The sequence below is a fragment of the Canis lupus genome, chromosome 2 (assembly GCF_011100685.1).
Source record: "Canis lupus familiaris isolate Mischka breed German Shepherd chromosome 2, alternate assembly UU_Cfam_GSD_1.0, whole genome shotgun sequence".
NCBI classification, from domain to species: Eukaryota; Metazoa; Chordata; class Mammalia; order Carnivora; family Canidae; genus Canis; species Canis lupus.
The window spans coordinates 17,726,616-17,739,104 of NC_049223.1; the positions used below are offsets into that span (position 1 = coordinate 17,726,616).

Genomic DNA, 12,489 nt, shown 5'->3' on the forward strand with positions numbered 1-12,489 from the left:
GAAATGTGCTAAGAAGGCTTTAAAGCAACTGGAGGCCCTGTGCCTCTGACATTTCATCAACAAGCTCATTCCCTATACCTACCCGGAGGATACAAACTGCTAACTTAATTTCATCTTCTCCCCTGTGCTCCTTCACATTCATAAGCATGTTCTTCTATCTCGTTTTCTATTAATAAGATGTCCTCGGGCACCTGGGTGGCTCAGTCAGTTAAGCACTTGGCTCTTGGTTTCGGCTCAAATCATGATCTCGGGGTTGTGAGATCAAGTAGGGCTCCCCACTCCACACGGAGTCTGCTTGAGATTCTCACCCTCTCTCTGCCCCTCCCCCCCTGCTCTCGTGCACACATGCGCTCACTAAAATAAGATCTTAAAAAAAAAAGATGTCCTGATGCACTGAAGCTTATAAATAAGGCAAAACTTAAAGCTCTAAAAAATTAAATCATCCAGTAGTATTTTTTATTGTGAAACACTTCAAACATTTGTGGTTGCCATTTCTGAAGCTGGGGTCTACTGCTCTGATGCAAATATATATCTACTGAAGGGTATTTTCACATCCCAGAGAGATGAACGTTAGTTTAAATTTTTTTTTTTTTAGGTTTAATGGCACCTTAAAAAATTTGAAGGGTCAAATTAAGGATTTTAAAATGGATGAAACTAAAAGCTATTAAAAACATGCAGTCCCAAACCCGAAAAGTCAGCAATCTCTTGAGAAAATACCTTTAAGAATAGGCTAGGGAAAATATATATAAATATGACTTTAGAAGACACACAGGTGTTAAGCACCAAATATTATTCTTCAAGAACATCTTAAATATGACAAGGACACCTAGGTGGCACAGACAGTTAAGCATCCGGCTCTGGCTTTGGCTCTGGTCATGATCTCAGGGTTGTGAGATTGAGTCCTGTGTCAGGCTCCCCGCTAAGTGTGGAGTCTGTTTAAGACTCTCTTCCTCTGCTCCTCTTCCCACCATGCTCTCTCTCTCAAATAAGTAAATAAATCTTAAAAAAAGGAACATCTTAAGACATAGTTGGAAAAGCTCCAAGTGATTTAAGGCATGTAAATATATATATACACATACACAAACATACATATATACATATATATACTATACATATGAATCTTATTCTTTTATGTGTGAAAGGACAGAATTGATGTCACCAAAAACTCTTTAAAATGTTATTTTCCATGAAAAACATATTTTTCCAAGGCATATTATAATAAATGCATACTTTGAACTTACTTTAACTAGTGAAGACAATTCTGATCAGTAGATCAAGTATACACTGTGAGAGAAAACTCTAAGTCAAAAAGCATATCACCTACAATGTTACTACCAAGAAATCTCATTAATAGGTACTTCAGCATTTCTTAAGTTCAATAATTGATTTTTATACTCCGAAGTACTACAAAATGTTAGCATTAAACAAATTTGATTTTAATCCCATTATTTAAACTTAGAAACATATCCCAAACAAGACACACAAAACACAGTATGTGGATAAGAATACATTTTACTTTAAATCTCAGGTTGGTCCCTACTGGATTCTGGTGGCAATAGTTTATTCCTCTCATTTGAAGTTTCTTGATCTAAAGGATAGTGAGATTGTCACTTGGCTTGCCTTGAAGGTTGCTTTAACATCAAATGAAATGATGGCCATAAAAGTATTTTGTAAACTCCATAAAATACTATATGATTATGCATCCGGTAATAGTAACAATCAGAATTTATCTAGAGTACTGAATTGCTCATAAATTATGTAATACCATTAATCCCTGAACAATATGGGGGTTGGGATACTGAACCACCCTCCCTCCCACAACGTAGTTGAAAATCCATGTTTAACTTCTGATTCCCCCCAAACCTAACTACTAATAGTCTTCTGTTGACTGGAAGCCTTACTGATAATTTAAGCAGTCGATTAACACATATTTTGTATGCTATAGGTATTATATATTGCATTATAACAATAAAGTAAGCTAAGAAAAGAAAATGTTATTGAGAAAGTCAACAGAAAACATATTCACAATACTGTATTCATTGAAAAAAATCTGTATTTATTGAAAGTGGACCCACTCAGTTCAAACCTGTGTCACTCAAGGGTCAAATATTTATACAAAAGTAACATCATTTGGTGATGTCAACCCACTGACGTGCTCTTAAAGTTCAGAAGTGATCATATACCAAGGACAGAGTGCTCTTAGAAGAGACTGGTAATAGACTAAGTCATTCTCCACCACTTAACCCATTTGTCAAAGCTTTTCAAGACCTTTAGTAACTAAAAAAAAAAAAAAAAAAAAAAAAAAAAAAAAAAAAAAAAAAAAAGACCTTTAGTAACTAACCCAGGCAGTAAGCAGCCAGTTAAGAGCAGTTGCCCACCATGTTTTCCCTACCATCCCCTACCACCACTGCCTCATGATCTCATTTCACAGTGGCTCCAGTTTTGGAAAAAATAACTATTTATCAGGCAATATACCAGGTGCTGACAAAAATTTCAACACCCAAAATAACCCTACAAACTTTTTCTTTTTTCCCAATTATATAGATGGGTAAAGTGGGGGTCAGAAAGAAAAGAATCTCCAACTATCACAAAGTAAATAAATGACAATATCAAGAATCACACTCAGGTTAGCCTGAATCCACATTCTAATGGTGTCTATATATACCACTTTGCCTCCAATCATTTTGTTTTCTAATCACCAGTTGCTTTTCTTCCTCCTGTTTTGTTTTGTTTTTAAGATCATTTTTAAAAATAATCTCTGCACCCAGTGTGGGGCTCAAACCCACAACTAACTCCAAGATCAAGAGTTGCACACTCCACTCACTGAGCCAGCCAGGTGCTCTGCTGTTCTTTTCTGAACAAAAAAAGCTTCAAAAAACTAATACTCTCATAGAAAAAGAGGTAAGGACTTGAACAAATACCTCACGAAAGAGAATGTCCAAATGGTCAATAAATATATAAGAAGGTGCTTGATTTCATTAGTCATCAGAGAAATGCCAAGTAACACCATAATGGCATGCTTGTACACATTCACCAGGCTGGCTAAAATGTAAGAGATGGCACCAAGTTTTGGTGAGGCACTCTTAGCAGGAGTGCAAATTGATTGAACTACTCTGGGAAGTGGTTTACCAGTATCACCTTAGGCTGAATGTGTGTGTGTGTGTGTGTGTGTATTCATTCCATAACTTGGCAATTTCATCACTAGTTTCATATTCAATAGAAATGCATACATAATACGTAAATATCCACAAAATGGCATGTCACAAATGTTTATAGAAACAATATTTGGGGGATCCCTGGGTGGCTCATCAGTTGAGCATCTGCCATCAGTTCAGGTCGTGATCCCAGGGTCCAGGATTGAGTCCTGCATCGGGCTCCCAGCATGGAGCCTGCTTCTCCCTCTGCCTGTATCTCTCCCTCCCTCCCTCCCTCCCTCTCTTTCTCTCTATCATGAATAAATAAAAAATTAAAAAATCTTTAAAAGAAACAGTATTTATAAAAGCCCTAAACTGGAAACAACCTAATGCCTATCAACAGTCAGATGGATAATTAAATTATGGTACAGCTATGTGATGGAATGCTATACAGAAATGAGAATGAATGGGCTGGCGGCCACATGGATTAATCTCATAAATATAATAATGAACAGCACAAACTGAACAAAAACAGTATATATTGTGTAAGTCCATTTGTATATAATTCAGAAATAGGAACAACTAATCCATGATGTTAGAAGCCAGATTCGTAGATACCCAGGGTGGGGGGAGGTGGTCAGTTGGAGTAGAAGGGAGGATGAGGGTCTTGATATCGTTTGGTTTCTTGGTTTTAGTGCTGGTTACATGGGCTTGGTCACCCTGTGAGCTTTGGTCAAGATCGACACTTATGGGGCACGCCTGGGTGGCTTGGTCAGTTACATGTTTGATTTTTTTTTTTTTTAAGATTTTATTTATTTATTCATGAGACACACACAAAGAGAGGCAGAGACACAGACAGAGGGAGAAGCAGGCTTCCTGCAGGGAGCCTGATGTGGGACTCGATCCCAGGACCCTGGAGTCATGACCTGAGCCAAAGGGAGATGCTCAACCACTGAGCTACCCGGGTGCCCCAAGCATCTGACTCTTGATTTTTGCTTGTCTTGACCTCAGGGTGGCTCAAGGTGAGATCAAGCCATGAATAGGACTAAGTGGAGAGTCTACTTGAGTTTCTCTCCCTCTGTCTCTCACTCTCTCTCTCAAAATAATAAATAAATCTTAAAAAAAAAAGAAAAAAAAAGATCGATGCTTAAGATTTTTGCCCTCCTCTGTGGAGAAGCTGTACTTCAATAGCAAGTTTAGCGAAAAGAGTTAGTATCAATCTCTGCTCCCAATGCATGCAAATGTCAGTATTTTAGAAGTGTTTCACAGGGGTGCACACAGGGCTTACTATGCTTATACATCCTTTTAAGCTATTTATTCAGCTGACAGGTTTTCATGTCATTCAATATGATAAAAAATAGCAAGACAGTTCAGATAAAAATAGGAATTTTTCCTGACAAATGAAGCGGGGTTCAAAAAGAATGATCATTTGGTGTAAACCAAATAACGAAGACTAGATCTTGAATTCACAGGCGAATGCCAAGGAGAGGCTTATGCGTTGAGTCTCATAGAGAAAGAAAGGGGCCACAGCCTGCAGGGCAGGTGCCACTCACAGAATATTTTTGAATATAGAGGCAGCGTGATGCAAATCGGGGGAGAGGCTCTAATAAAGGGGACAGCCGTGGAAGATAAAAACCTAGAAATGAGGAACTATGGCATATGTACATAACTTTATTCAAAACCCACGTAACTTTCATACTCTTCCTGAGACAACGTTAGAGTAGGAGGCATTCTTAAGGAAGCTGTCATCCTCAAAAAAAAAAAAAAAAAAAAAAAAGGATGGTAGAACTAGTGGAGGACTCACACACACACACACACACACACACACAGACAAAACACATCAATTTGTATGTTACAGCTAATAAATATATTTTTTATTTATACACACTTTAAATTCCCAAGTTTCAGGTAGAATTCAGTACTGGCCTGGTCTAAGCCATCATCCTCTGAAATGGACAATGACTGGAGAAAGGACACCAGGACAGTCCACCTAAAGGACATTTAATGGACAAGGCCCCAGCCACTGCTACTATATCCAGGTTTGGCCTGCCCTCTGCCCCGTTATGCCCCTGACCATTCAGTGGGCAGCTTCCAGACTCCACATGACATCTGCTTTATAGGCAAATGAGAGCTCACAGGCAGATATATTCGTAGAGGGTTCTGCTCCTTCCTCCAAGGAAATGAAATGTTTCAGATTTTATATGCCTCTAGCTTCGGGCCGGCTCTCTCTAAACAGCCAATGCTAAGAGGCTAAAGCAGCAGCAGGTGGGTTACAGGTTAGGGTTCCCAAGAGATATATGTTCTAAAAGAAAGGAAAATTCATTTCTAGCCACCAAAGTGTATATTTCGTTTATCTTTAAAATATTGTTGTGCTGTGTGTTTGTTTCATCATCCCTTAACCAAAATGCAGGGGGGAAAAAGTTTGAGAGAGAGCAATGATTCAAGTCTCCTAAACTTAAAGTTAATAGTCCAAAAAAATACCCATCAAGCTGTCTCTTCCATTTATTTACATGTTCAATGTCAGGAAAAGGACAAAAATAAGTAGGGCCAAGAGGATTACTTTGTTTGAGGCCTTATTTCAAAATTCCTCTATTCAAGAGGCCATATAACCACAGATTCCTTCTAATTCAGTATATAAGGGTAAACAAATACATAAAGCTAGGGAACTGTCAGCCTTCGTTATTCCATAAAAATAAGGGGTTTTAATCTCAAATTACTTATCAGATTTTCTTTATGTGGATAATTTTAACACTTTAAAAACTTTCTAACACTTTCGCACCCCTCACCTCCCGCAAATCCTATTAAAAAGCAATTAATTTTTCTCTTGGGAAAAGAACCCACATCAATCTCTGCAGATGTCGTCTTTAATAATCCTTGCCGGCTATCTCAGTACTACATCTATCCTTACGTGTCAACTGTTGCATTCAAAAGACAAACAGCGCCGAATACATAACAATTACAAAACTCCTTAAAATTTCGGGGGGCTTCTTACATACGCTTCTCCCTATTTAACGAAGCTGAACATTACCTCTTACCACCTGATGGGAATAGAGCTCTCCCTCCCTCTCCCTCCAACTCCCAATCCTCAACTTTATTATTTAGATCCTATCAGATTTTGACCTTGTTAGTCCTGGCAGCATCACACAGGTCTTTTCCAGGGCCAATTTTCCAAGGTCACAGGTTTCTTTACGTTACACCCGGAAGGAGTGATTAGCTGCCTTTGTGGAATTTCCACGTGTTCTGCAGCCAGGAATCTCAAACCAGTGTCAGGCGTTTCAGCACTGCAGTTTGGCCAGCCTGCGTAAACCTCTCATCCTCTTTCACATCAGTCCCTGAAAATGAAGCAGCCACATGCACAAGGAGTAGCAAATAAAGCCAGCGCCTCCTGCGAGCTTGGCGGCTAGCGTGCTGCACGGCACATTTCAATTAGCATCCCATCACGTTAAGTAGTGATACTTGAGTGTGTGTGCAAGCCTGCCTTGTAGGATTTAATACTCAGACAGCCATTTTGCAAAACACAGCAGGTCTGTGAAATAAGGGCTATTTCAGTGAAACAGTCACAGAACGATAAAGCTGCTGCAAACGCCGGCGTTGCTGCAACAGCTGTGTCATCCGTCAAGTGATTATCATCTACTGTTTCCCTGCAGCCGTTCCGAATGGGATTTAATAGTAGCCTCTGTGGCTATCTTTAATTTCACCAACTCCATAGCATTTCTCTCTAAAAGAGATTCTCCTCCTGCCGTCATTCAAAGACGAGAACAGGACTCCTTTAGGTAAAAGAGGCTATCAACTGGTCTGCATGGACACAGAGCTCGGAGACAATGGACTGGCCACACGGTCCCCCGCGCAAGTTATTGCCCATCTTAGCAAAGTAACACGGCACCGGAGATCTATTAAAAAAAAAAAAAATCTCGGGGTGGGGGCGGGGGGGGCATCTCAGAATCTCCTAGACCTCAGGTGCCTCGGAAACTCGTAGTACAAATGATTGATTCTCTGGCCGATCCTGAGCACAGGGATTCAAGCCATCGGAAAGAGGCAACATGCACCAGACAGACACGAATCGGATCTGCAGCCCCGGCTGCAATTGCACAGCAACAGCAACTTACATAGGACACCCGGACTCGCCGCCGATGCACCAGCCCACAGCACTGCATGAAGAGCGGTGCCGAACGCAGTCAGCGTGTGGCTTCACCGAGCTGCGCTGTGCCTTCTGGGCTCATCAGAGCCACTGTCCATTGCTTCCCACCTTGTCCTCCCAGGTAAGAGGCACGGGGCCGATGGGCACTCAGCTTCTGCCTCCCAGGTAGCTCCTAAAAACACCCGCCGGTCCGGCAAGCATGCCAAAACTTTGTTTTCCCTTTCTCGGGGAATCTGGGATCTTCTGCAGGGAGTTGTCTACCCACCAGACATCTACCCAGAGGAGAATTTATTTTCCTGAAATAACTCTTACGGGCACACGCGTGCGACCGTCCGGATCAGGAGAGTTTCTGGGCCACATGGTCACAGTAGCCATTCTCAGCTCGGGGCACTGGCCAGCGTCGGGGAGCCTCTGGCCCCTTGCAAGGCCGCAGCCCCCCGCGGGCTGCGAGGGGAGGCCTACCCCTGATGCCGCTCCTGCTCCTGCCCCCCGCGCCGCTGCCCCCGCGGCTGCGCTGCCATCACCGCCTCCTTCCCAGAGCTCGGAGTGGCAGCAGCGTCCCTGCTTCGCGGTCACCCCGCGAACGCTCCGGGCATATCTGATCTGCAGCTCCTCCCTCCTCCCTGTCTCCTGAAAAATCACAGAGTCCAGACTCTAATTCACTCCGGATGCCTAGGACTACAGAGCCACCCTCCACACTGTCAGACGCTTTGTCCTGCAGTACGTGTTCCCCACCAACCGGAGGAAGTGGCCTCAGGACCCCATCACTCAGCCACTGCAGCCAAACAGGTTCCTTTTTCTCTTTTCGCTCACGGCCAAGGACTCACTTCCTACATGAAGGCACACTCACTACACACAACCCCGGTAAGCAGATCCGATCAGAGTCAGACGTAAGGAGTCAGATAATATAATTAATTAGATGATATCTCACCTATGATTTAGATATGAGGAGCTGAATAAGGCTGCCTGCAAAGCACCAGATCTTACAAATGAATGGTCCTCGCAAGCTATAATTTACGTCCTTCTCTAAAGACACGGTTTGCAGGGGCTGAGCTGATCCTATCGTTCTTCCTAAAAGGCCTTTGTGCGTGTCACACCTGAAGAGATGAATTATTAACAGGCATCTGGGGGATAAAACTACTGATTTGTATGGTATCAACCGTTCTAATTAGCAATGATTCATATGGCCCGTTAGTGTGCCACGGCTATGGATGCACACGTGCCCCCATGCCCAGGTCCCTTCAGATACTGGTGCCACTTGAGGAGGCAGGTTAACTATTTCAAGTCATGGATGAAGATCACTCACCATCATGTTATGTTCATTAGGGCCCTAGACAGTGCCAGCCTACGAGGAGGCCAACACTTCTCCAATATTTCCTTAAAACCTATGATTTATAGTAACAAATCTTTATTATTATGAATAGTCCAGGAGCCTGTTAGAGATTAAAACAAAACAAAACCCCTGCCTCATTTCAATGTTCTCATTTCACTAATAAAGTAACTAAGGCCCCACATGGTCAAGTGTTTTGTCTATGAGTAACGTAAGCAAAAGTATTACTATGCCTGGTAATTTATCTAGTCTGTGAAAATTCTACAGCTTTCTCATAGACTAATTAATCCTCCATGTATTGGAAGGTTCAAAAGGGAAATAATGAATAAATTATAGATAGACAATTAGGTTACCTTTGGGATTATATCAGAAGCCTAGAATAAAATAAAATGTCTGAACTACATTGCAAATGTGCTTGTAAAGGAGGCATTGGGAAAAGCAAACAAACAAAATCTCAATACCTCCTGGACCATCCAGGATACATTCCCAGTAGGTAAGAAATCAATTTGATTTCTTGAAGAAACTTTAGTGAGAAACATAGTTAGTGATAGAGAATATAATTCAAATTTAGACCTTTTCTTGAAGACCCTTCATCCGTCTCATCTAGAACACATTTACTAGAATAACTGAATAAAAATAAAGAATTAACATTAACTCTAAGTTAGAATAAGAGGAAAATGTTGGAGATATGATTTCTTCCATGATTCTGATTTTGATTCTCTGATTCTGATTCTCAAAAATCAGACTGATTATTAACAATCAGTTGTTAACTGATTATTAACAGAATCAGTTAATAACTTTTTATTAACGCTGATATTATTAAACACAAAATGAGAGAGATCCACAGTTCATTAGAGATTCCACCCACCTTGTCATTCAAGAATCTATGAAAGGATGCCAAGCACCAATTTGATTCAGCAAGCATTTATCAAGCACCTTCTATTTGCTCACCACTGTGTTGGGTGCTCGAAATAGGAAATGAATAAAATATAGTCCCTACCTGTCTCTAGGGACCTAAAACAAAACAAAGGAAAGAGAACACAGAATTTGAGTGTTCTGGGAATACCACTGATACAGCTCCTACCTATCCCTGGAAGGACTACTAACTTGGGAATATGGGTTGCTCTTTGCAGAATGAGTATGTAGAATTGCACCCAGTGTAAAAATGAGGTTCGAAAGCATTCCAGGCAATGTGACAATAGAGGCAAAAGCACAGAAAATTATATGCCAAATATATAAATATATATACAAAATAAATTTGGTTTATATTGAATGTGAAGAAAATGTAAACAGATTAAATATTTGTGATATACTCAGAGAACAGGGATATACCCAAAGTCCCTCAAACTAACCTGGGTTCTCCCCTAAATCCAGGCCTCACTCATTTCTGTATCCCTGACATTTAGTGCAGTGATGGACACATAGCAACTGTGACAAAGACTCTCTTTGTGAGTTCCCTTTGCCTCATTAAGAGTGATGGAAATGGACATGTGGCTGCTGGGCGAGGAGATATCCTGGCCTCCCTTGCTACCTGGAAAGGTCACGTGACCAGATTCTGTTCCACAGGAAAGGAGGAAACGACAGGTGCCAATGTCTTAGTCCCGCCCTTAGAGGGAATGGAGCATACCTTTCCTGTTCTCTTTTCCCTTTCTTGCTGTCCTGACTGTAGACATGGTGCTGACAGCTAGAACCATTGAAAAGCCATTTAAGTTGAGGAGGAAGCTGAATGTTTGGGAGAACAGAGCAACAAGACAGAAAGCTTCTCAGTCCCTCTGTTGCTTACATTCACACTATAATATGAAAGAGACACTCCTATGTTATTGAGGTCACTTTTAATTCGATCTCAGTTATAAAAGCTGAGGGTGGATTTTTGTTTTGTTTTGTTTTGTTTTGTTTGTTTGTTTGAGAGAGAAAGAGAGGGTGTGTGCAGGAGCAGGGGCGGGGGCAGAGGGCGAGAGAGAGTCTTAAACAGGCTTCACGCCCAGCACAGGGCTCTATCCCATGACCATGAGTTCATGACCTGCACGGAAATCAAGAGTCAGAGGCTTAGCCAACTGAGCCACCCAGGCAGGCCACCAACTGTGTATTTTAAAAGTACCCCAAAATGTTTCTGGAATGAATGATGAATTCACAGAATCTAGGACTGGGGAGGAGGATGGGAGTAGGGGAGGGTCGGGAGAGCAGGATAAGACTAGACTGTGAAGTGCTTTGAACACCACAGCAAAGATTTTAGACTTTATGAATTAGTGAAGTCTTTGTATGTGAAGGTATCTGTTGTTTTATTTAAAAATTAGAGGGGAAAAATCTCCAGACTGTTTTGTTTTAAAAACTAGTCAATAGTTCAAGATAAATAAGAAATCTGAAGCTTTTGAACTTGTGTGGTTATCTACAATAAATGTCTATCTACTAAAAAATCAAATCAGATCAAGTTAATAAAACTAGCTGTTTGGATCACGCAGCTAAATCACAAATCTAATGAATTACAAGATTAGCTATTTTATTATCATGCTAGATGTATTCAAGTAAAATATTAAAAGGTGACGATGAGAGGCAGAATGACAAAAGCAACGAGTTAAAAATAATTGCGGATAAATGATGTCGAGGCCAGGTGTTTTTTTTAACAGCCCAAGAGACTTATATCTGGGAAGTCTTTATAAAATTTGAGAATTCATGTTTATTTACTATTCCCTTTCTACATTACTATTACTTAGGAGGAATAAAGTACGCAGTGGATGTAAAACGCAGATTAAATGCTTGTTTTGAGAAGACTCTTTGATAAAACCAGATCTAGAGAAGTAGGGGAGCTGAAGGCTCCTTGTCAAGGCTGACTCTGGCTTGAGTGTTTATGACTTTTTTTGTGGCTATGGTTTCCCTCCCCTTGCAGACACTCCAGCCCATATATCCAACTGAAGTCTTCTTTCACAGTATGTTGTAAAGGTAATTGTTCAGAGCCTTGTGTTCTTAAATGCACCAAAAAGCTCTTCACTGATTTCAGTAAAAACAAAACAAAGCAAAAGGACCAAATGCCTATATTCGTAAACAAGATCATCCATCAACAATATCAATTGAGTGCTACCTCCTATGTATGCATACCTGCTACACACTAGGGATAAAAGAATAAGTTCAATAACCAAGGTCCTTGACTGCAGAGAGACTAACACCCACGGGATAAGACAAGGCAAATCAATCACATAAACATATCATTGCAAACTGCCTAGTTCTTCAAAGGAAAGTATAGACTATTGTGACCATATATAGCAGTAGACAACTTCTAGAATTAGGGGTGTCAGAAAAGGCTCCCCTGAGGCAGTGCCATTGAGGTGAGGTATGAAGTGTGGGGAGGAGTTAACCAAATGTAAGGAAGAGGAGGTGGGGAGAGGGACTATGGTAGCCATATTCCGGATGGAGGAACATTATTTACAAAGGTCTCTGTGGTAGAAAAGAGGATGCTGAGTGGAAGCAGTTGAAGGATAAAGGAAGAGGAAGAGTGGTACAAGAATAGGATAGGAAGGTAGATAACTTCCAGATCACAAGGACCATGCTGGGGACTTTCATCTTTACACTGACAGCAGTGGGATTCCATTCATACAGTTAAGAGGCGTGATCAAATTTGTATCATCTAAAACACATGTTGGTAGTGGAGCTGAAGCAGAGTGGGAGATGGCCAGAGAGGAGGCAGTGAGACCAGCTCAGAAGCTGCTGTGATGGCTTCTTATGCTAAGAAGGTAGAGGGAAGAGACACGGATAAATCCATGAGGTATTTAGGAAATAAAAGTGGATAAGCACAAGTACAGAAAACAGAAAAAGAAATCCAATGTAAAAGATACATGTTCCCAAATTCTCTCAACTCTAGATATTTCGATCCACTAGTGAAGCTCGGTCTCCAG

The 12,489-nt window shown here is 41.1% G+C and overlaps 1 protein-coding gene across 7 annotated transcripts in view; it reads right to left on the reverse strand.

Moving 5' to 3' along the window:
- Positions 1–12,489, reverse strand: part of CACNB2 (calcium voltage-gated channel auxiliary subunit beta 2) — a 374,689-nt gene that overhangs the window by 243,336 nt on the left and 118,864 nt on the right. Inside the window, exon 1 of one of the 7 annotated variants that reach the window (XM_038529973.1) lies at positions 7,241–7,762. The exons of the other annotated variants lie outside the window; for them this stretch is intronic. Coding sequence (XP_038385901.1) covers positions 7,241–7,288 — 48 coding nt within the window. The 5' untranslated portion in view covers positions 7,289–7,762. Of the gene's footprint in view, positions 1–7,240; positions 7,763–12,489 lie in introns of those variants that run through there. 7 annotated transcript variants of the gene reach the window in all.